Source organism: Salvelinus alpinus, chromosome 30 (assembly GCF_045679555.1).
Source record: "Salvelinus alpinus chromosome 30, SLU_Salpinus.1, whole genome shotgun sequence".
NCBI lineage: Eukaryota > Metazoa > Chordata > Actinopteri > Salmoniformes > Salmonidae > Salvelinus > Salvelinus alpinus.
Window position 1 is genome coordinate 9,591,270 of NC_092115.1, and position 25,626 is coordinate 9,616,895.

The 25,626-nt window shown below is 44.5% G+C and overlaps 1 protein-coding gene and 1 long non-coding RNA gene across 2 annotated transcripts in view; one reads left to right on the forward strand and one right to left on the reverse strand.

Moving 5' to 3' along the window:
* Positions 1–52: 52 nt before the first annotated feature.
* LOC139560274 (uncharacterized) overlaps positions 53–25,626 on the reverse strand; it is a 29,076-nt gene continuing 3,502 nt past the window's right edge. Inside the window, exons 2-11 of the mRNA XM_071376906.1 lie at positions 16,253–17,180; positions 15,020–15,335; positions 12,485–12,672; positions 12,218–12,366; positions 10,456–10,672; positions 6,147–6,306; positions 5,930–6,021; positions 3,044–3,668; positions 2,678–2,792; positions 53–2,256 (exon numbers count right to left, since the gene is read on the reverse strand). Of these exons, the coding sequence (XP_071233007.1) occupies positions 2,170–2,256; positions 2,678–2,792; positions 3,044–3,668; positions 5,930–6,021; positions 6,147–6,306; positions 10,456–10,672; positions 12,218–12,366; positions 12,485–12,672; positions 15,020–15,335; positions 16,253–17,138 (2,835 nt within the window). The 5' untranslated portion in view covers positions 17,139–17,180 and the 3' untranslated portion in view covers positions 53–2,169. The remainder of the gene's footprint in view (positions 2,257–2,677; positions 2,793–3,043; positions 3,669–5,929; positions 6,022–6,146; positions 6,307–10,455; positions 10,673–12,217; positions 12,367–12,484; positions 12,673–15,019; positions 15,336–16,252; positions 17,181–25,626) is intronic.
* LOC139560277 (uncharacterized) lies at positions 4,797–23,902 on the forward strand. The gene is made up of 3 exons (XR_011671902.1): positions 4,797–5,162; positions 18,229–18,391; positions 22,680–23,902. It is a non-coding gene; the product is annotated as an uncharacterized lncRNA (long non-coding RNA).

A 25,626-nucleotide genomic window follows, 5' to 3' on the forward strand; every position in this document is an offset into this window, starting at 1 on the left:
AATTATACTACCAAAATGGATATTTTCATAAATATTTCACGACAGACATTGCTTTTTTTTTTTTCATTCTTTTAATATTTTTCCATCCTTCTTTCCCCAAACACACTCACATCCTCTGTACCAGCGGCATTATACCAATAAATAAATACTAACTCGACCACCTGCGCATAATACATTTATACAACCTATCACATCATTTTGTAAGGATCCATAGGCTAATGCATTCATTAATATATTACACACAGGTGACTCAGTTACCCTTGTCTATATCTGAAAGGCTCCATAAACCGAGCAAAGACAATGCACCCAGTAATACTGGGGTGGATTTACATCACATAAGCCATTTCTGCTTTACCACACAGTTTTTAAACACAGTTCCAAGTGTTTGGGGTCATGTACAAAGCTAATGGACTCATATTTGTATCGCTTAGAAATGAAATGTTTCACCGTATGACACAATCACCTCATTCAAACGGAAATTAGGTCAGGGTACGATTTCAAATACCACTGATGGGGACCAACGGAAGGTTTTCAGAGAGACTATCCACTTGTCTTTTTCATAGCAATTCTTTGGGACCTTCCAATAAAATTCTCAAATTTAAACTAACCTGGGGCCTCATTTATCAAATGTGTGTATGCACACACAAAAAGACACCCTTGCATGTGCCACTTTCTCCCTGTAAAGATATACATTTGAATTTGCGGGAAAGTACAGCTCAGACCATGTGTACGTCTGGTGGTTAATCAACTGTATTGCACACACATTGTTCTTATGGGGAAATGGTGGTTTTGATGCACAGGAATTTTAATGGTATATTAAAACAAAAACGTGGTCCTAATGATAACACAGATGCATTTAGTATGGGGATCTCAGAGAAGCATGGAGCCTAATATGTTTATTTTACTTTTATTAAATAGGCCTAAATCATATATTGCAGGACATCTCTCCTTTTCTGACTGGTTTATTCCTGCTGCACAACTAATTAGGATACCATTTATCCATCGCTCATTCAATAGCAAAGCAGTATGGGTAGTCTACAGTAATGCTGTGCTGTAGGAGCACGACATCATAGCCTATTAAATCTCAGTGTTTTATATCTTCTGCCTTGGTGGCTCTATGTATTGATAAAATAAAATATCGAACAATTCATCTTCTACATAAAAATGTGGGCTGAAACATTTACTATTAAAATTGCTCAAATAGACAATGTTGCATAATGCACGGCCACGGCATTTTTTAGTTTGAAAAAGTCACTTCTGTAGAGAGAATGTGTTCATCTCTTGCAACAATTTATCTCCACGTACGCCAGAATTGAGCGAGATAAATGAGGTCCCAGGTATCTAGCAATTCCCTCCTGGAAAACTTTTGTTTCATTGTCAATGCAGTTGGTGGGAACTCACACATTCCTCTCTGAATACAGTCATTCATTAAAAATGTCACAAGTGAAGTGGCAAAGACAAAACAAAGAGACAAAGTTGATGTCGGACTTCGCGCTGCTTTGTTCTGGACACCGAAAAAGCCATTCCAGCATTCACAAAAAATATATAAAACACATTAACTAGATTTATACATTTTCATCCCTCATTAAACATCCTACATACGGTGCACCAGTATTAGAAAACACAATGAAGAAGCCCCGTTTGTTTGTCCTGTATGAACAGTCATGCGTTACAACTGGAGTTAAATAGAAAATTACACCCCCCCCCCTGCCTCTCCCTCAAACACCACCAGAACATTGTCATCTCTGTATGACTATAATAATTATAACATCTTATTCCCCCACACAAAACCATGATTAAAACTACAACTATAGAAAAAAATAAAACTGTTTTGTCATGCTACTGTAATACACTAGGAACAGTACGTAGGCAAGATGGTATCTCGTTATTGTCACTTCACAACCGTTCTTGACCAAGTGTGGCAACATGATACTAGACATGTCATCAACTGGGTATATGGCTCGTTGCAAATAGCCTGGCGCCATTTTGATGAATGCAAGAGCAAAATTGCACACAAAAAAAAAAAACCTCTAGCTTTAGACTTTGACCAGGGTTTGTTCTCTACCCCAAACCACCCCCTTTCCCCAATCCCACCAACAACCCCCTGTCATATCCCAAGCAGTCGCAATGGCTTACGTACGCACACACACACACTCAAGTCTTTTGTTGTCATAAGGGGACCTCCAGGAGCTTTTTGTGGAGGTACTGCTTCACCTCTTCTATGCCATTCAGCTTCTCCAGCTCGTGATAGGGCAGCTGCGGAAGAGGAACAAGAGGATAGAGAAAACCCAGGGAGAGATGAGTTAAACTAACAGTGGTACGTACTACCTTATTTGGGCACAGTGGACCGTTAGTTGTCCCTGGTCCCAATTAAAAAGCGTAATTGGATGATTGTAATGGAGTTAAGGGAAGACTGAAATGTGGTTGTAAGCAGTGGAGGCTGTTGAGGGGAGGACGGCTCATAATAATGTCTGGAACGGAGCAAATGGAATGGCATCAAACCGTGTGTTTGATACCATTCCACATCTTCCTCGCCAGCCATTACCACGAGCCCGTCCTCCCCAATAAAAGGTGCCACCAACCTCCTGTGGTTGTAAGATTGTTGGGAAAAAAATGATATTTTAATTTTTAAAAATGTGGTTGAAAAATGGTTGTATGTATGATGGTAATGGCTCACCTGCAGAATGACGTATCCCAGGAGCAACAGATGACGGTCCCTCATGGCTCGGGAGCCCACCAGCACCTCAGAGTTGTGACAGTAGTGCCACTTGTCATTCACCGACATGACCACTCTGAAAAGAAGAAAGTTGTATTTCGCAATTAAATAGTTATTTCTCTATTTTGAAATAAATGACGAAAGACGGTAGAAAAATACCGGTGTCTGCCATGAAGACGAGTCAGACTTCCCAGCAAAACGATCTTTCTGTAAGTTATTTGCTAGCTAGCATTGCTCCACCAAAGAAGCATACTCAAGTGCTTCGTAGTTGGGTAGTATGTATAAAATGACTAACTACACAGATTTGGGGATTCCATCAGCACCGACCTCTTAACTTGCCGCTGGTCCCCCACTGCCCTCTCTGTGTCGGTTCGATCGGCCGGGTGCAGCTGAAGTGACGAGGTGGGCCCCACGTCCCCGGCCAACCCCTCATAGAAGACAGGGAGCTCGCAGTCGGGCCCTGGCACCCCTCCCTCGTCCTCCAGGATCTTCCCAATAGAGAACTGGAAAAGAGAAACAGGAGCAGCTGTGGTGGATCCTCCTACCCCGGAGGCCATTGGCTGGGCCAGGCTGTCAGAGGGAGGGCTGCTGAGCGTGGAGCTGTCCTGGCTCTCCAGCGAGTGCTCCTTGGCCAGGCTGGAGTAGTAGTCAGCAGGCGTGTAGTAAGTGTTGTAGTCAAGTGGGCCCCCGCCGTTAGGGGCTGCCCTCTGGACCGAGGCAGGGTTTGCCCCACGCTGCATGTGTTGTGGCAGGAGGGTTACCGACTCGTCCCCTCCGACGGGTCGCTGGTCCCCCCCTTCCTCTAGTGGGGCGAAGGGGGAGAACTTTTGAAAGTCTGAGGTGAGGGCTGTCACGGCCACGGATCCCTCTGGGGCTTTGTGGGTAACACCTTGGGAGGCCCCTGCCTGGATAGGGAGAACCTGGCCAGAACCGTTAATCCACAGCAGGAAGTCTACAAAGGAATGGGAATATACAGGAGGTTTAGGGTTGCAACATTTAACCTTTATTTAACTTTTATTTATTTTATTTATTTTACCGTTATTTTACCAGGTAAGTTGACTGAGAACACATTCTCATTTGCAGCAACGACCTGGGGAATAGTTACAGGGGAGAGGAGGGGGATGAATGAGCCAATTGTAAACTGGGGATTATTAGGTGACCGTGATGGTTGAGGGCCAGATTGGGAATTTAGCCAGGACACCGGGGTTAACACCCCTACTCTTACAATAAGTGCCATGGGATCTTTAATGACCTCAGAGAGTCAGGACACCCGTTTAACGTCCCATCCGAAAGACGGCACCCTACACAGAGCAGTGTCCCCAATCACTGCCCTGGGGCATTGGGATCTTTGTTTAGACCAGAGGAAAGAGTGCCTCCTACTGGCCCTCCAACACCACTTCCAGCAGCACCTGGTCTCCCATCCAGGGACTGACCAGGACCAACCCTGCTTAGCTTCAGAAGCAAGCCAGCAGTGGTATGCAGGGTGGTATGCTGCTGGCATCTCTCCCTCTGCTCTCTCTCTCGCCCTCCCTCTGCTCTCTCTCTCTCCCTCTGCTCTCTCCCTGAACTAAGCAAGTCTGTTAACAAATTCTTATTTACAATGACGGCCTACACCACAAACCCGGACGACACTGAGCCAATTGTACACCGCCCTATGGGACTCCCAATCACGGCCGGTTGTGATACAGCCTGTATTTGAACCAGGGTGTCTTGTAGTGACACCTCAAGCGCTGAGATGCAGTGTCTTAGACCGCTGCGCCACTCGGGAGCCCCATTTGACAGTAATCGTATAATTATGAAGAGAAGTAAAAAAAAAAAGCTTTTCTTCATGACATGTTACTCTGATGTTTCCTCCATCAGCTGTCTGATGCCTGAATGATCTATTTTTCATAATCTCTCTGACAGACAAACACACTCCCTTTAAAAACGCCTTAAAAGTTAAAAGAAAAAATATTTATTTTTTTTAAGTTACAAAACTTAAAACTTCCTTGGTTCTCTATAGAACTTTCAGATCTTATGAGAAAATCAGGCCTGGGCCAAGGCTAGAAAAACACTCTGTTGCTGGTTGGCAGCTTGTCAGGCAATTGAGAAATAGATCGACTTCCTCAATCATGATGTAAGTTTCGTCAACATCCAGTAAAATCTTTGTAAAATTTAAAAAAATACAAAAAGAGGGGCAGAACTCTAAATCATTCAGTCAATATTAATTCTGGTTATCGACTATGGAGATATCGTCCATATGAATGCAGCTACTACTGTATTGAAGCCATTGGACACAGGTTATCATAGTGCTTTATTGCAGCCGATGTGTACTCAACCTATCATTGCATATTTTATCAAGAAAGTAGGCTGGGCCTCTTTGAAGGCTTGCGCTCTTTTTTTTATCAATAAAGCCATCTTGGATAAACTTCAGCCATACCTTACATCATTGTTAACCTTCAGACAGGTAAGTTACCAGACCCGGACTCAGGGATGGCTAACCCTGGAGATTGATCCCTTCAATCTCAACCGAATAGGTAAATCTGCTTTTCGCTTGTCTCATGTGGAATGATCTCCAAAAACTCCTTAAAAGCTGGTGAAGTTGGTGCCTCTAGGGTAATTCAAGCGGATGTTAGAGGTCCTTTTACTGAACAATGTGTTTTCATATGATTGTTTAGCGTTTCCTGTTTCATGTGAAGTGTAATTGACGTGTGTATAGATGTTTTTAATTAACCTTTATTTAACTAGGGAAGTCAGTTAACAAATTCTTATTTACAATGACGGCCTACCACGGCCAAACCTGAACGACGCTGGTCCAATTGTGCGCCACCCTATGGGACTCCCAATCGCAGGCCGGATGTGATACAGCCTGGATTCGAACCAGGGACTGTAGTGACGCTTCTTGCACTGAGATGCAGTGCCTCAGACCGCTGCGCCACTCGGGAGCCCATAGACATGTAGAGTGTAATTGCCGTGTGTATAGATATGTAGAGTGTAATTGTTGTTTATCGATGTGTTCACACAAGGCTCATCTGCGAAAGAGCATAGTCTCAGCATGACTCCCAGCTTAAATAAAATGTTTTCCCTAATCTTCCTCAAGTTTTTGTAATTGTACAACCCCAAAGAGGTTACAGTACTACAGAATGATATATACACCATTGTGTTCAGTAACAGTGCGATATCTTAAGAGTGGCCTTTGAACAAACACCAGAGCGTGTGTTAAATCCAATGTACCTGTGTAATAACCAGGGGCCAGAACCTCGTCTTGTTTGTAGCCATGCTCTCCAACCAACTGTCTGAGGGCTTCAGCAACAAGACCCTTGTAGCTGAAACACACATACTTTGAGATTCACAGGGAATTTGCAATGAAAAAAGGCAGACATAATTCAACTTTCAAAATCGAAGACAACTTACAGTTAGTCAACTAATCACCCCTAGTACTGCACCGTACCTGTATTTGCGGTTGACCTCATCAGCAGTCAGCGCGTGGTCAAACATGAGCACCTTGTGCGTGTCCTGGAGCCGTGGACCAGTGTAGTCCCTGTACTCCAGCTCCACCGCCGCGTCCAACAGAGACAGGTAGCGACGCACGATCAGAGCGTAAGGACTGTCTACAAATGGGGGAACAATAAAAATCGACGGAAACAAGGACATGAGCGGGAGCAACGGTCAAACATGTCCTAACGTGAAAATTAAGCACATCGGAGTGAGTTGAGGTATGTGGCGGTAATATTCAACTTCATGCATCAAATGTGTGTGTGTGTATAATATATATATATATATATATATACAGTGGGGAGAACAAGTATTTGATACACTGCCGATTTTGCAGGTTTTCCTACTTACAAAGCATGTAGAGGTCTGTAATTTTTATCATAGGTACACTTTAACTGTGAGAGACGGAATCTAAAACAAAAATCCAGAAAATCACATTGTATGATTTTTAAGTAATTAATTTGCATTTTATTGCATGACATAAGTATTTGATCACCTACCAACCAGTAAGAATTCCGGCTCTCACAGACCTGTTAGTTTTTCTTTAAGAAGCCCTCCTGTTCTCCACTCATTACCTGTATTAACTGCAACTGTTTGAACTCGTTACCTGTATAAAAGACACCTGTCCACACACTCAATCAAACAGACTCCAACCTCTCCACAATGGCAAAGACCAGAGAGCTGTGTAAGGACATCAGGGATAAAATTGTAGACCTACACAAGGCTGGGATGGGCTACAGGACAATAGGCAAGCAGCTTGGTGAGAAGGCAACAACTGTTGGTGCAATTATTAGAAAATGGAAGAAGTTCAAGATGACGGTCAATCACCCTCGGTCTGGGGCTCCATGCAAGATCTCACCTCGTGGGGCATCAATGATCATGAGGAAGGTGAGGGATCAGCCCAGAACTACACGGCAGGACCTGGTCAATGACCGGAAGAGAGCTGGGACCACAGTCTCAAAGAAAACCATTAGTAACACACTACGCCGTCATGGATTAAAATCCTGCAGCGCACGCAAGGTCCCCCTGCTCAAGCCAGCGCATGTCCAGGCCCGTCTGAAGTTTGCCAATGACCATCTGGATGATCCAGAGGAGGAATGGGAGAAGGTCATGTGGTCTGATGAGACAAAAATAGAGCTTTTTGGTCTAAACTCCACTCGCCGTGTTTGGAGGAAGAAGAAGGATGAGTACAACCCCAAGAACACCATCCCAACCGTGAAGCATGGAGGTGGAAACATCATTCTTTGGGGATGCTTTTCTGCAAAGGGGACAGGACGACTCTACCGTATTGAGGGGAGGATGGATGGGGCCATGTATCGCGAGATCTTGGCCAACAACCTCCTTCCCTCAGTAAGAGCATTGAAGATGGGTCGTGGCTGGGTCTTCCAGCATGACAACGACTCGAAACAGACAGCCAGGGCAACTAAGGAGTGCCTCCGTAAGAAGCATCTCAAGGTCCTGGAGTGGCCTAGCCAGTCTCCAGACCTGAACCCAATAGAAAATCTTTGGAGGGAGCTGAAAGTCCGTATTGCCCAGCGACAGCCCCGAAACCTGAAAGATCTGGAGAAGGTCTGTATGGAGGAGTGGGCCAAAATCCCTGCTGCAGTGTGTGCAAACCTGGTCAAGAACTACAGGAAACGTATGATCTCTGTAATTGCAAACAAAGGTTTCTGTACCAAATATTAAGTTCTGCTTTTCTGATGTATCAAATACTTATGTCATGCAATAAAATGCAAATTAATTACTTAAAAATCATACAATGTGATTTTCTGGATTTTTGTTTTAGATTCCGACTCTCACAGTAGAAGTGTACCTATGATAAAAATGACAGACCTCTACGTGCTTTGTAAGTAGGAAAACCTGCAAAATCGGCAGTGTATCAAATACTTGTTCTCCCCACTGTATATATATATACATATATATATACATACATATATATATATACATACACACACACGTACGTATGTATGTATGTATTTATGTATGTGTACATATTCAGACCTTGACTTTTTCCACATTTAGTTACGTTACAGCCTTATTCTAAAATTGATTAAATAGGTTTTTCCCCCTCAATCTACACATAATACCCCATAATGAGAAATCCAAAACTAAAATATCACATTTACATAAGTATTCAGACCCTTTACTCAGTACCTTGTTGAAGCACCTTTGGCAGTGATTACAGCCTCAAGTCTTCTTGGGTATGACACTACAAGCTTGGCACACCTGTATTTGGAGAGTTTCTCCCATTCTTCTCTGCAGATCCTCTCAAGCGCTGTCAGGTTGGATGGGGAGCGTCGTTGCACAGCTGTTTTCAGGTCTCTCCAGAGATGTTCGATCGGGTTCAAGTCTGGGTTTTGGCTGGGCCACTCAAGGACATTCAGAGACTTGTCCCGAAGCCACTCCTGCATTGTCTTGGCTGTGCGGAGCAGGTTTTCATCAAGGATCTCGCTGTACTTTTCTTCGTTCATCTTTGCCTCGATCCTGACTAGTCTCCCTGCTACTGAAAAACATCCCCCACAGCATGATGCCGCCAGGTTTCCTCCAGACGTGACACTGGCATTAAGGCCAAATAGTTCAATCTTGGTTTCATCAGACCAGAGCATCTTGTTTCTCATGGTCTGATAGTTTTTAGGTGCCTTTTGGCAAACTCCAAGTGGGCTGTCATGTGCCTTTTACTGAGGAGTGGCTTCTGTCTGGCCACGCTACCATATATGCCTGATTGGTGGAGTGCTGCAGAGATGGGAGAACCTTCCAGAAGGACAACCATCTCCACAGAGGAACTCTAGAGCTCTGTCCGTGACCATCGGGATCTTGGTCACATCCCTGACCAAGGCCCTTCTCCCCAATTGCTCCATTTGGCTGGACGGCCAGCTCTAGGAAGAGCCTTGGTGGTTCCAAACTTATTCCATTTAAGAATGATGGAGGCCACTGTGTTCTTAGGGACCTTCAATGCTGCAGAAATGTTTTGGTACCCTTCCCCAGATCTGTGCGTCGGCACAATCCTGTCTCGGAGCGCTACGGACAATTCCTTCAACCTCATGACTTGGTTTTTACTCTGAAATGCAATGTCAACTGTGGGACTTCATATAGACAGGTATGTGCCTTTCCAAATCATGTCCAATCAATTGAATTTACCACAGGTGGACTCCAATCAAGTTGTAGAAACAGCTCAAGGATGATCAATGGAAACAAGATGCACATGAGCTCAATTTCGAGTCTCATAGCAATACTTATGTAAATAAGGTATGTTCATTTTTTTTTTTTTTATCCATTTGCTAAAATTAAAAATGGGGTATTGTGTGTTGATTGCTGAGGAATTGTTTTTATTCAAGCCATTTTAGAATAAGGCTGTAACGTAACAAAATGTGGAAAAAGTCAAGGGGCCTGAATACTTTCCGACGGCACTGTATATATAAATTTATATCAGCAGATGTCAAAGTGACATACAGAAACCCAGCCTAAAAACCCAAACAGTAAGCAATGCAGATATAGAAGCACGGTGGCTAGGAAAAACTCCCTAGAAAGGAAGAAACCTAGATACAATCTCCACCCCTCAAAGCCTTAAGAGTTCATGGCCATTAAGACCAGACTGTTCTTTAATTAGTCATGTAAACAGTACTCTGCTTATCTTAAATTGGCGTACGGTCATAATCGAAGTAAGCATACACCGATTAAAACATCTAGATATTGGATTTTTTGTTGTTGTGTGAATTATTGTAAAAAAATATATATCTAAAACAAATTGAGTTCCAGCTGTGTATCTGTTCTGTGCATATGCTAGCGGGACCAGCACGAGGCTCTGTCTTTTGCGCTAGTGAAGTGAGTACGGAAAACGTGAAAGTTTGCACGTTAGAAATAGTTCACATACAAATGCTGTGTCCCAACTCATAACCAAATATGCTTCCCAAAAATAACATGGTCGCTGTGGTTGAACGTTTATTTTGATTGGTGATTTTCTGCATTTATCAGTGTCATCAGGTAGCCTGATCTCAGATGTGTCCATGGAAACAGAATTTTTAGGGAAATCGTTTTCTTGAAAAGCATGAAAAACATTTTAAATCAAACTATTATCTTAATCTGAATCTGAATATTCAAAATAATCGTATTATTGAACGCATGTAAACATACTCCTTAGTTATTTATTTGGCTTGAGGTTTATTGTGTCTACTGAAAGTGTCTACTGAAAGGGGCCAGTCGAAAAACAAAAGAAACATAGCTGCTCTTTGATGTTGCTTGATCGCTGTGTGCGTCTCCCCACTTACTGGTGACGTTGCTGATGAAGGCGGTGGAGAAGACCTTGTGCAGCACCAGGCCAGGGAAGTGACCCAGCTGGAACAGGGACATGAGGATGTTGACTGTGGCTAGCGGGGAGCTCAGGGCCTTTAGCTCCAGCACCACTTCCAGCTTGGAGAAGAACTGGACCTCGTTGGACGGGCGGTAGCTCATCCGGCTGAAGGGGAACACAAGCTTTTGGATTACCTTGTGGAGAAAAAAAGAAGAAGAGAGAAACCCATTATCATGATATTACCAAGCATTATGATACTAATTACTAAGTATCGCACGCGATAACTGCTTTAAATCAAACCCATATCAACCGCATTTTCCCACCAGAGACGTGTTTCCACCAAATTGACTTGTTGCGGATAATAACTTTTGTGGTTAAATTCCCATGTGCCGGGTTTCTGTCGCATTTTCAACTCTACTGATTGTTTTGTCACAAAAAAAATGCTGCGTTATAAAGTTTAAAGACTCAATCATGGACACTCTTACTGACAGTTGGCTGCTTTGCGTGATGCATTGTTGTCTATACCTTCTTGCCCTATGTGCTGTTGTCTGTGCCCAACAATGTTTTGTGCTTCTGCCATGTTGTAGTCATGTGGTGTTGCTACCATGCTGTGTTGTCGTCTTAGGTCTCTCTTTATGTAGTGTTGTGTTGTCTTTCTTGTCGTGATGTGTTTGTCCTATATTTTTAATACCAACCCCCATCCCTGCAGGATTCCTTTTGCCTTTTGGTAGGCCGTCATTGTAAATAAGAATTTGTTCTTAACTGACTTGCCTAGTTAAATAAAGGTGAAATAAAAAAATAAAATGGGCCCACTCTGGTCTTTGTACCAGTGGAGGATCCTCAGAGGAGGAAAGGGTGGACCATCCTCCTCAGTGAACTTCAGAAACATAGTGAAAGTTTAGATAAAACTATACTAAACACATTCACATCACCCAATAATTATTAAAGCACACTGTTTTGCAATGAAGGTCTACAGTAGCCTCAACAGCACTCTGTAGGGTAGCACCATGGTGCAGCCGGAGGACAGCTAGCTTCCATTCTCCTCTGGGTACATGGACTACAATACAAAACCTAGGAGGCTCATGGTTCTCACCCCCTTCCATAGACTTACACAGTAATTATGACAACTTCCGGAGGACGTCCTCCAACCAATCAGAGCTCTTGCAGCATGAACTGATATGTTGTCCACCCAATCAAAGGATCAGAGAATAAATCTAGTACTGGAAGCATAGGCTACAGCTAGCTAACTGCATGCTTTCCCGAGTCGTAGGGGGAGGGCCACACAGCATATTATCGCGTAACTCCCAAGTTGACTTCGTATGATGGTAGTATATCAATATTTGCGCATATAGTTTCCACCTCAATTTCTTACATAATTAATTTTATCGATACAAAAAGACCACCTTGTCAAACGTATTTTGTTTTGTTTCAATCAGGTCTTTCGTGACATGTTTATCCAACATGTACTTTACTCGCATAAAAAAGGTTGGATGGAAACCTGGTTATTTAGCTTCTACTATGGCGTAGCGGCCATCCTTTACACTCTAGAATGCCTTTCAAACCAATCAGAAACAAGAATTCAACAATGCCATGTTATAAGAACCCATAATGTGTGTAAATAAACATCTAATTTCAGGCGTAATAGCCTTCATAATAACCAACAAACACAGTGTACCCGAGTCGCTCAACAGCTGTTTAAACTAATGACAGAGATTTTGTAGATGAGTGTGCCACCTTACCTTGCTATCCAGGTATTCTCCCTTCTTGACCAGGAAATCAGCGATGGTGTCGAGGAGTCGAGTCTCCCTGAGCCGGTGGCGGGCGATGTATTTGGCAATGAGGGCCATGGTGTATGGGGTTATGCTGTCCACTTTTTTAGGCAGCTCCTCTATTAGGAAAAGACAAGAAGGTTATCTTGGGAATGATAAGAAAGATGGAGAAACCGACAGATTAAAAAACAGCTGTCAGAGAATGGCAGAGGAGCAGAGAGGAGAAGAAAAACTCACCAGCCAGGCTGCACACAAACCTCTCCTGTCTGTTCTGGTAGAATAGGTGGGAGCTGAAGATAATCTCCAGGCTCTTGTTACTAGCCTCACGTACGCATGTAGCCAGCATCTCGTCCAGCAGCGCCATCTCCTGGTCGCGCACGCCACTTACGCTAGCCAGTGTGTGCTTGACCAGTCGGAGGATCTTCCTGTTGGTAGGTTGTGCGGGACAATGGTTTGGAATTTGGTATCATGACAACGTTCATTATCGCGATATTACCAAGTATCGTGATACTAATTATATTGAACAAAAATATAAAAACGCAACATGTAAAGTGTTGGTCCCATGTTTCATGAGCTGAAATAAAAGATCTCTGAAATTTTGCATATGCACAGAAAGCTAATTTCTTTACATTCTTTGGCACAAATTTGTTCATGTCCCTGTGAGCATTTCTAATTTGCCAAAGGCACATGACAGTCCACTTGGAGTTCGCCAAAAGGCACCCAAAGACTATCAGACCATGAGAAACAAGATTCTCTGGTCTGATAAAACCAAGATGGAATGTATTAGCCTGAATGCCAAGCGTCACGTCTGGATGAAACCTGGCAAGATCCCTACCGTGAAGCATGGTGGTGGCAGTATCATCCTGTGGGGATGTTTTTCAGTGGCAGGGACTGGGAGACTAGTCAGGATCGAGGCAAAGATGAACGGAGCAAAGTACAGAGATCCTTGATGAAAACCTGCTCCACACAGCCAAGACAATGCAGGAGTGGCTTCGGGACAAGTCTCTGAATGTTCTTGAGTGGCCCAGCCAGAACCTGATCGAACATCTCTGGAGAGACCTGAAAATAGCTGTGCAACGACACTCCCCATCCAACCTGACAGAGATTGAGGATCTGCAGAGAAGAATGGGCGAAACTCCCCGAATACAGGTGTGCCAAGCTTGTAGCGTCATACCCAAGAAGACTCGAGGCTGTAATCGCTGCCAAAAGGTGCTTCAACAAAGTACTGAGTAAAGGGTCTGAATACTTGTATAAATGAGATATCAGTTTTTGATTTGTAATAAATTAGCAAAAAAAAAATTTAAAACAGTTTTTGCTTCATCATTATGGGGTATTGTGTGTAGATTGATGAGAAAAAAAACAATTGAATCCATTTTAGAATGAGGCTGTAACGTAACAAAATGTGGAATAAGTCAAGGGGTCTGAATACTTTCAGAATACACTGTAGTTTTAGAGAACTTGGCAGTACTTCCAACCGGCCTCACAACCGCAGACAAGGTGTAACGATGCAAGCTAAGGACCTCAACGTGTGGTTTCGCCAGCGGGAACTGATGAAACTGAAGAAAATCTTCAGTTGTGCAAACCCACAAAGTGTCAGAAACCGTCTCAGGGAAGTTAACCCTGGTGAGGACGCGTGCACGTCGTCCTCACCAGGGTATTCACCTGACTGCAGTTTGGCGTCGTAACGAACTTCAGTGGGCAAATGCTCACCTTTGATGGCCACTGGCACGCTGGAGAAATATGCTCTTCACAGATGAATCGCGGTTTCAACTGTACCGGGCAGACGTGTGGGCGAGCGGTTTTCTGATGTCAACGTTGTGAACAAAGTGCCCCATGGTGGCGGTGGGGTTATGGTATGGGCAGGCATAAACTACGGACAATGAACAATTACATTTTATCAATGGCAATTTGAATGGGCTGATATTTTGATGAGATCCTAAGGCCCATTGTCGTGCCATTCATTCGCCTTTATCACGTCACGTTTCAGCATGATAACGCACAGCCCCATGTCGCAAAGATCTGTACCCAATTCCTTGAGGCTGAAAATGTCCCAGTTCTTCCATGGCCTGCACACTCAGACATGTCACCCATTGAGCATGTTTGGGATGCTCTTGATCGACAGCGTGTTCCAGTTCCCGCCAATATCCAGCAACTTCGCACAGTCATTGAAGAGGAGCGGGACAACATTCCACAGGCCACAATCAATAGCATGCGAATAAGATGTGTCACACTGCGTGAGGTAAATGGTGGTCACACCAGATACTGACTGTTTTTTTCTCCACACCCCTACCTTTATTTTTAAAGGTATCTGTGACCAACAGTTGCATATCTGTATTCCCAGTTATGTGAAATCCATTAGGGCCTAATAAAATGTATTTTCAATTGACTGATTTCCTTATATGAACTGTAACTCACTCAATTCTTTGAAATCGTTGCATGTTGCATTTATATTTTTTGTTCAGTGTACTAAGTATCTCCATAACTGTTTTCTAATCACAATAACTGACATTTAAAATTACACTCAGGAACAGATCACACCGAGATTGTGTTCAGTAAACAAAAATGGGATAAAAGGTTTTTAAAACTGAGGTAGAACCTCTGTAAGGCATATGCAATAAGAATACTAAATTGTTATTTTTTAAAACATTTCCTCCATTTATGACTATCGAGAGTGACCCAGTTGTACTGCTTAACTCGCATTTCCTCTACTTGGATGGCCTCTTACAAACAAGAGAACCACGAATGGGTAATCAACCATCATCCCAACCCTACCTGTTGGCCAGGAGCTGTTCCGGGTTGGGTGGTACATTGGCCACGATCTCGGCCGTCGCATCGTCGCTGGATTGCAGCAAGCGCCACTTGAGGCGGTAGTAGGAGAGCAGCAGGAAGAGGGTCTGCGGGTGGCGCTCCCGCTCCAGGTTCTTCTCCAAGCCCGTCAGGCAGGCCTCGGTGAGCGGGTGCTGGCTGCTGGGGTGCAGCTTCATGCTGGAGCTGAACACCATGGACACGTCCTTCTGGTTAAACTGGCCCAGTCGTGATTGGGACTCAGCCTCCAGCACCTGCACCACCCGCGAGTCGCTGGGAAGGCCTGGGGGAGGAGGCGGGAGGTTTAGGGTTTATTTGGTTTACCTAATTTCTTTTTTTCAAGGAATGTAAGTCAGTTTAATATTCCAGACAAGTGCAATCAGGTTTGTTATATGTACACACATTATTTTCATATCTATACGAAACCAAGTGAATACACGTATAAAGTAGTAGATGCCATTTCACAATGTTCACATATCATACATAATATAAAATGCAATGAACTAAAAACACCTGCTGATTATACACTAGCAATATGAAAAAGGTAACTTTCACACTCCCAACAAATCCAAGTAAGGTATAGGAAACAGAGCTGCCTCCATGAGATCACCTAGACTCACCTAGGGCAGCCACAGATCACCTAGACTCACCCAGGGCAGCCACAGATCACCTAGACTCACCCAGGGCAGCCACAGATCACCTAGACTCACCTAGTGCAGGCACAGATCACCTAGACTCACCCAGTGCAGCCACAGATCACCTAGACTCACCCAGTGCAGCCACAGATCACCTAGACTCACCTAGTGCAGCCACAGATCACCTAGACTCACCTAGTGCAGCCACAGATCACCTAGACTCACCTAGTGCAGCCACAGATCACCTAGACTCACCTAGTGCAGCCACAGATCACCTAGACTCACCTAGTGCAGCCACAGATCACCTAGACTCACCTAGTGCAACCACAGATCACCTAGTCTCACCTAGTGCAGCCACAGATCACCTAGACTCACCTAGTGCAGCCACAGATCACCTAGTCTCACCTAGTGCAGCCACAGATCACCTAGTCTCACCCAGTGCAGCCACAGATCACCTAGACTCACCTAGTGCAGCCACAGATCACCTAGACTCACCTAGTGCAGCCACAGATCACCTAGTGCAGCCACAGATCACCTAGTGCAGCCACAGATCACCTAGACTCACCTAATGCTGCCACAGCGTACAGGCAGTTGACGATGCTGAAGTTGTCAAACTTGGCACAGTCCCTCACAATGGAGTCGCACAGCGTCTGGAAGTCCTGGTGCTCCAGGATCTGTCGACCTTCATTCGCCACTCTTTCTCCTCCACCGACCCCGGGAGAGGGAACCAGGGCTGCCTCCGAGCCACCTCTGCCGCCGCCCCCTCCTCCTCCTCCAACCCCAGCCCCGGCCTGTAGTAGCTGGCCGATCTTCTGCAGGGCGATGGGGTAATGGTTGTGTGAAATCTTGCCTGGGTTCTGTGTCACCCAGCGCAGCACCTCGTCCGCTCTCCGCGAGCGTTCGATCAGCCTCTTCATGGTGAAGAAGGTGTCGTAGCTCATCTTCTCATGGATGAAGTTCCACGTCTTCTTGTTGTTGCCGGCGGCGCCAACAGTGCCGCGGTGGTGCAGGTGGGCGTGCGTCTGGTAGTGGGGGTGCGGGGGGAGGGGTGGAGGCGGAGGAGGGGCCAGGTGCGGGTGGGGATGGTAGTGCTGCTGGTGGTGGTGGTGACTGTGGAAGTGGGGCCCACGGTGAGGGTCAGGGCGCCCCTGGTAGACAGGCGGGTAGCTGGGAGGTGGAGGGGGCACGTGGTGGGGATGTTGGTGTGGTGGGAGAGGGTGGTGGTGGGGGTGGTTCTCCAGCATGGGCAGTCCTCCAACCCCCAGGCCCGGCCGGCGTCCAGGCTTTCCTCCACCACCACCACCACCTACTGCGCTGTACAGCCGGGTAGTGTACATGCCGGCGAGGGCGAGAGCGAGGACGCTAAGGCGGCAGGCGTGTCGCTGGCAGAGGGGCGAAGGGATTATGCTTTCGCAGCTCAGGAGGCCTGGGCTGGAGGACAGCCACAGCATACTACACAGGCTAGTACACCCCTGAGGCACTGCAGACTACACCTACAGGGAGAGAGGAAGGGAGGGAAGAGGGGTGGGAAAGGGAAAGAATTTACTAAACAAAACACACATTCCAAATGAGAATCCGTGTGAGAATCCCTGGAGATTCCCATTGTACACACACACACACACCTACACACACACACACACACACACACACACACACACACACACACACACACACACACCTAATTGCAAAGCAGTACAGTGACATCAAGTAAATGATTCAAACACAGCACAGGAAACAAGAAGAGAGACATTAATGAAAACAAATAGGCTACATTGAGATGAAAACCTTCCTTGAAGGCTGTTCAGACCAAGATCAAACTCGATTGAGGATGTCAGGATGGCCTGACTGGATTCAGTTCCTCCAGATCTGTGCGTCTTCATCAGATGGCATGTTCACATTCTTCATGTTTGGCTACACGCTCATCTCGTCTTTCCCTGTTGCTCCAATTTTGCCTTTAGTTTACGGGATTCACCTCACTAACGGTAGCGCCCTTTTCATCAGCCTCTCTCGCTCTGTCCGGAAAGATTTCCTCCTCCGCCACCAAAGCAGTACCGATCAAGTCTGACTACTGCATTCGGATGGTCAGATGTCATAATGCTTTGCAATGACGAGCGCATTTGATTTTGTACATTAATCTAGCATCTCACGTGTAGGGTTTTCCACAAATGCTTCCAACGTAAAGTCCATGGCTTTATTTTTTATTAGCCTGTGTGTTCATGCAACTTTCAAAATGATTCCACAAACTCTAATAACCTCTCAGGGTGGATGTCAGTGACTCTAGTCACCTAGTCTGAAGCTCTGCTGTGCCAAGATATTGGAGTGTTCAAAATACACTTTTTGTGGTAGAGCGACTATCATACTCATGGGAAACTAAATCCCGGACGAACACCCATTTCCCAGCAAGAAAAACAAATAATGTGTCACTGACAACAACCAAAACAGGTGGGTTTTTAGGAGAGGTTCTGAATAGACACTCATGTGGGTGTCCACTGAAAGCAACAAGTGGAACTGAATTTGATCCTTTGTTCGTACCCCCCGCAGGGCAATTGAACTTAACGCAGAGGCTGCTCCAAGACACCGCCAGCGGAGAAGAGGTAATCGGAGTGGACTTCTAGTCCAACTCAGGAGGCGTCCACACCATCCACCGCTTCCGAGTATATTACTCGCAAATGTTCAGTCCCTGGACAATAAAGTAGAGCTCAGGGTAAGGATCTCCTTCCACAGAGACATCAGGGACAGTAACATTCTCCGTTTCACAGGAACATGGCTCTCTCTGGATATACTGTCCCCGGCCATGCAACCAGCTGGGTTCAGTAAATAGTGCAGACAGGAATAAAGAACTCTCCGGGAAGAAGAAGAAAGGCCATGGTGTATGTTTCATGATTAACTACTCCTGGTGTGAATGTGATAATGTACAGGAACTAAAGACCTTTTGTTCACCCGACCTAGAATACATCACAATCAAATGCCGACCGTATTACCTCCCAAGAGAATTCTCTTAACTTGATTATTCACGTCATTCTTTGCGCGTGGACATTGAAATAGAAGATAGTAAGAATGAACAGAGTGCATAGTAACTTGTGAATTTACAAAACGCTCAACACCTGTTGAATATGGCCAGTGTCAGTATACTCCCCCCCCCAAAAAAAAACGTAATTAAATTGTTGCCAGCAGCACAGTTAGTCAACAAAGATCTGAATAGCATGAAAACAGCCTAACCAGCTCTGCTAGGGCGGGTAAAATGGTCAGAGTGAGGTGTTCTCTCATGTGTCCGGAAGTAACTAGCCAACGTTAGCCAGTTGGCAGCCAAGCTAGCCCCACAATGAAATAGGGTGCAGGCCAGGCAGCAGGCTGTTAGCCAACCTGCCAGCTTAGTGGAGTCTGCCAATAGCACAGTCAGTGTAGTCAGCTCAGCCATACCCATTGAGACTGTGTCTGTGCCTCGACCTAGGTTGGGCAAAACTAAACATGGCGGTGTTCGCCTTAGCAATCTTATTAGGATAAAGACCTCCTCCATTCCTGCCATCATTGAAAGAGATCGTGATACCTCACATCTCAAAATAGGGTTACTTAATGTTAGATCCCTCACTTCAAAGGCAGTCATAGTCAATGAACTAATCACTGATCATAATCTTGATGTGATTGGCCTGACTGAAACATGGCTTAAGCCTGATGAATTTACTGTGTTAAATGAGGCCTCACCTCCTGGTTACACTAGTGACCATATCCCCCGTGCATCCCGCAAAGGCGGAGGTGTTGCTAACATTTACGATAGCAAATTTCAATTTACAAAAAAAAAAATGGCGTTTTCGTCTTTTGAGCTTCTAGTCATGAAATCTATGCAGCCTACTCAATCACTTTTTATAGCTACTGTTTACAGGCCTCCTGGGCCATATACAGCGTTCCTCTCTGAGTTTCCTGAATTCCTATCAGACCTTGTAGTCATAGCAGATCATATTCTAATTTTTGGTGATTTTAATATTCACATGGAGAAGTCCACAGACCCACTCCAAAAGTCTTTCGGAGCCATTATCGACTCAGTGGGTTTTGTCCAACATGTCTCTGGACCTACTCACTGCCACAGTCATACTCTGGACCTAGTTTTGTCCCATGGAATAAATGTTGTAGATCTTAATGTTTTTCCACATAATCCTGGACTATCGGACCACCATTTTATTACGTTTGCAATCGCAACAAATAATCTGCTCAGACCCCAACCAAGGAGCATCAAAAGTCGTGCTATAAATTCTCAGACAACACAAAAATTCCTTGATGCCCTTCCAGACTCCTTCTGCCTACCCAAGGACGTCAGAGGACAAAAATCAGTTAACCACCTAACTGAGGAACTCAATTTAACCTTGCGCAATACCCTAGATGCAGTTGCACCCCTAAAAACGAAAAACATTTGTCATAAGAAACTAGCTCCCTGGTATACAGAAAATACCCGAGCTTTGAAGCAAGCTTCCAGGAAATTGGAACGGAAATGGCGCCACACCAAACTGGAAGTCTTCCGACTAGCTTGGAAAGACAGTACCGTGCAGTACCGAAGAGCCCTCACTGCTGCTCGCTCATCCTACTTTTCCAACTTAATCGAGGAAAATAAGAACAATCCAAAATTTCTTTTTGATACTGTTGCGAAACTAACTAAAAAGCAGCATTCCCCAAGAGAGGATGGCTTTCACTTCAGCAGTAATAAATTCATGAACTTCTTTGAGGAAAAGATCATGACCATTAGAAAGCAAATTACGGACTCCTCTTTGAATCTGCGTATTCCTCCAGGGCTTAGCTGTCCTGGATCTGCACAGCTCTGCGAGGGCCTGGGATCGGGAGAGACACTTAAGTGTTTTAGTACTATATCTCTTGACACAATGATGAAAATAATCATGGCCTCTAAACCTTCAAGCTGCATACTGGATCCTATTCCTACTAAACTGCTGAAGGAGCTGCTTCCTGTGCTTGGCCCTCCTATGTTGAACATAATAAACAGCTCTCTATCCACCGGATGTGTACCAAACTCACTAAAAGTGGCAGTGATAAAGCCTCTCTTGAAAAAGCCAAACCTTGACCCGGAAAATATAAAAAACTATCGGCCTATATCGAATCTTCCATTCCTCTCAAAGATTTTAGAAAAAGCTGTTGCGCAGCAACTCACTGCCTTTCTGAAGACAAATAATGTATACGAAATGCTTCAGTCTGGTTTTAGACCCCATCATAGCACTGAGACTGCACTTGTGAAGGTGGTAAATGACCTTTTAATGGCGTCAGACCGAGGCTCTGCATCTGTCCTCGTGCTACTAGACCTTAGTGCTGCCTTTGACACCATCGATCACCACATTCTTTTGGAGAGACTGGAAACCCAAATTGGTCTACACGGACAAGTTCTGGCCTGGTTTAGATCTTACCTGTCGGAAAGATATCAGTTTGTCTCTGTGAATGGTCTGTCCTCTGACAAATCAACTGTACATTTCGGTGTTCCTCAAGGTTCCGTTTTAGGACCACTATTGTTTTCACTATATATTTTACCTCTTGGGGATGTTATTCGAAAACATAATGTTAACTTTCACTGCTATGCGGATGACACACAGCTGTACATTTCAATGAAACATGGTGAAGCCCCAAAATTGCCCTCGCTAGAAGCCTGTGTTTCAGACATAAGGAAGTGGATGGCTGAAAACCTTCTACTTTTAAACTCGGACAAAACAGAGATGCTTGTTCTAGGTCCCAAGAAACAAAGAGATCTTCTGTTAAATCTGACAATTCATCTTGATGGTTGTAAAGTCGTCTCAAATAAAACTGTGAAGGACCTCGGCGTTACTCTTGACCCTGATCTCTCTTTTGACGAACATATCAAGACTGTTTCAAGGACAGCTTTTTTCCATCTACGTAACATTGCAAAAATCAGAAATTTTCTGTCCAAAAATGATGCAGAAAAATTAATCCATGCATTTGTTACTTCTAGGTTAGACTACTGCAATGCTCTACTTTCCGGCTACCCGGATAAAGCACTAAATAAACTTCAGTTAGTGCTAAATACGGCTGCTAGAATCCTGACTAGAACCAAGAAATTTGATCATATTACTCCAGTGCTAGCTTCCCTACACTGGCTTCCTGTTAAGGCAAGGGCTGATTTCAAGGTTTTACTGTTAACCTATAAAGCGTTACATGGGCTTGCTCCTACCTATCTTTCCGAGTTGGTCCTGCCGTACATACCAATACGTACGCTACGGTCACAAGACGCAGGCCTCCTAATTGTCCCTAGAATTTCTAAGCAAACAGCGGGAGGCAGGGCTTTCTCCTATAGATCTCCATTTTTATGGAACAGTCTGCCTACCCATGTGAGAGACGCAGACTCGGTCTCAACCTTTAAGTCTTTACTGAAGACTTATCTCTTCAGTAGGTCATATGATTGAGTGTAGCCTGGCCCAGGAGTGTGAAGGTGAACGGAAAGGCTCTGGAGCAACGAACCGCCCTTGCTGTCTCTGCCAGGCCGGTTCCCCTCTCTCCACTGGGATTCTCTGCCTCTAACCCTGTTACAGGGGCTGAGTCACTGGCTTGCTGGTGCTCTTTCATGCCGTCCCTAGGAGGGGTGCGTCACTTGAGTGGGTTGAGTTACTGACGTGATCTTCCTGTCTGGGTTGGCGCCCCCCCTTGGTTTGTGCTGTGGTGGAGACCTTTGTGGGCTATACTCGGCCTTGTCTCAGGATTGTAAGTTGGTGGTTGAGGATTTCCCTCTAGTGGTGCGGGGGCTGTGCTTTGGCAAAGTGGGTGGGGTTATATCCTTCCTATTTGGCCCTGTCCGGGGGTTTCTTCGGATGGGGCCACAGTGTCTCCTGACCGCTCCTGTCTCAGCCTCCAGTATTTATGCTGCAGTAGTTTGTGTCGGGGGGCTAGGGTCAGTTGGTTACCTGGAGTACTTCTCCTGTCTTATCCAGTGTCCTGTGTGAATTTAAGTATGCTCTCTCTAATTCTCTCGTTCTCTCTTTCTCTCTGAGAACCTGAGCCCTAGGACCATACGTCAGGACTACCGGGCATGATGACACCTCGCTGTCCCCAGTCCGCCTGGCCTTGCTGCTATTCCAGTTTCAACTGTTCTGCCTGTGGTTACGGAACCCCTACCTGTCCCAGACCTGCTGTTTTCAACTCTTAATGATCGGCTATGAAAAGCCAACTGAGATTTATTCCTGATTATTATTTGACCATGCTTGTCATTTATGAACATTTTGAAAATCTTGGCTCTCTCTAATTTTCTCCTTCTCTCTTTCTTTCTCTCGGAGGACCTGAGCCCTAGGACCATACGTCGGGACTACCGGCCGTGGTGACTCCTTGCTGTCCCCAGTCCGCCTGGCCTTGCTGCTATTCCAGTTTCAACTGTTCTGCCTGCGGTTATGGAACCCCTACCTGTCCCAGACCTGCTGTTTTCAACTCTTAATGATCGGCTATGAAAAGCCAACTGAGATTTATTCCTGATTATTATTTGACCATGCTTGTCATTTATGGAAATTTTGAAAATCTTGGCTCTCTCTAATTTTCTCCTTCTCTCTTTCTTTCTCTCGGAGGACCTGGGCCCTAGGACCATGCGTCGGGACTGCCGCCCGTGGTGACTCCTTGCTGTCCCCAGTCCGCCTGGCCTTGCTGCTATTCCAGTTTCAGCTGTTCTGCCTGCGGTTATGGAACCGCCACCTGTCCCAGACCTGTTGTTTTTCAACTCTTGATGATCGGCTATGAAAAGCCAACTGAAAATTATTCATGATTATTATTTGACCATGCTTGTCACTTATGAACATTTTTGAACATCTTGGCATAGTTCTGTTATAATCTCCACCCGGCACAGCCAGAAGAGGACTGGCCACCCCTCATAGCCTGGTTCCTCTCTAGGTTTCTTCCTAGGTTTTGGCCTTTCTAGGGAGTTTTTCCTAGCCACCGTGCTTCTACACCTGCATTACTAGCTGTTTGGGGTTTTAGGCTGGGTGTCTGTACAGCACTTCGAGATATTAGCTGATGTACGAAGGGCTATATAAAATAAAATTGATTGATTGATTGATTGTAAGGTCAGAACGCTCGGATCAACCCTACTCCTCAGCCAGAGTGCGCTCTGAACTCGCCGAGAGCGAAACGATCAGAATTTACAAACACAACCGAAATCGTAAAATGTGTAGCTAGTCATTTGTTATGCTAACAAACTAGCAAGAGGTTGCATAGAAACAACATCAACTTCCAGTAGACAGGTAAAGCTCTGGTACGCGCAAATGAAACGATACCGTTCGTTTACAGTATACTAAAATGAACTAATAGTATATACTCATTAAGTATGTAGTATACAGTATGGGTTATCAAAAAGAAAAGTGGACCAAGGCACTCTTCATATAATAAAATAAAGTGCCTTTATTTGTGTGGCATGTTCAATTAATTTAAAAAAAAACTTTATTTCCAATGAACATGCCATAGAAATGAAGGCATTAAAATGTATTATACGAAGAGTGCCTTGGTCCTTCTTTTTGATAACCAATTTACCCCTTTTAAAAAAGAGCACCTTCTGTCTACCAAAATCTACTATTGTGTACCTTAGCAACGCTTCCCTTCCTCTTTTTTTCTACATGTTAGTATGAGTATTTGAAGACAGCTATGGAATCACTGGTCACTTTAATAATGTGTACATACCGTTTTACTTGTTTCATATATATACCGTATTTTAGTCCTAATATTTATATATTTTTTAATTCCGTTCTTTTACTTTTAGATGTGTGTATTAGTAATGCACCGACATGACATTTTTGGCCGATACCGATATCCGATAATTTCCTTGCCAAAAAAAATTAAACGTACCGATATTTACAATTTTAGCGGCCTTTTCATCATTCTAATACAGTTAAATAGTTACACACACAAAGACGCAGCGGTCTAAGGCACTGCATCTCAGTGCAAGAGAAGTCACTACAGTCCCTGGTTCGAATTCAGGCTGTATCACATCCGGCCGTGATTGGGATACCCACAGCGCGGGACACAATTGGCCCAGCGTCGTCCGGGCTGTCATTGTAAATAAGAACTTGTTAACTGACTTGCCTAGTTAAATAAAGGTTACACACACACCAAAAAGTTATTTGGTTGGCATTTACGTATGTCCCCATTACCAGTAAAACATAATCAAAACCCATTTCTTTCACTTGCTGTGCTGTTTCGTTGTTAATTTGTTCAGTAGTTTCATTCCCAACCAGGATTTCTATGGAACACCGTTTGGGTCTTTGCGTGTCAAAAAAGATACACGTCAAATAACACTATTTGACATGTCAAATAATACGACATCTGTTTCAGTAGCTATAGTTAGCTAGCTAACTATATAGCTAGGTGTCATCTAAAAATAACCCTAATTTATAAGACAGTTCTTATTTGATTAATGATGGTCGGACCCATCTATGTGAAACTAGCCACAATAAGGATTAGCAACAATTGTGGAATTTGCGGTTAGCCTTCAAAATAAAAGTATGGCATAATTCTACTATGTATTCATTTGCATTACTGTCAATGACATACTTTTATTTTGAAGGCAAACCGCAAATTCCACTATTGTGACTAATCCTTATTGTGACTAGCTTCACAACACATGGTGCGGTTGAGCCTCACTAGCCAGATGAAGCTAGCTGGCTGCTTATAACATTTGGCCAACAGGGTTAAGTTGCTGACTAGCTATTTTCATGAACTGAAGTTCAATAGGCGAACAACAAGTGGCAACCTAGCTAATACTTACAAGGATTCCTAAATCATTGCTAAGAATAATGAAAATGACTGCAGGTTTACTGGTCATTGTTTTCAGGCTGGTTGTATTGGTGCTAGTTAGGTACCAAGCTAAAGCTAGCTACCCCAGAAGTTGCGGTCAAACAAATTATGCTTTATTACCAACGCGGTATTGTAAACACATCTATTGTGGCCAGTGTTTGCAGACTT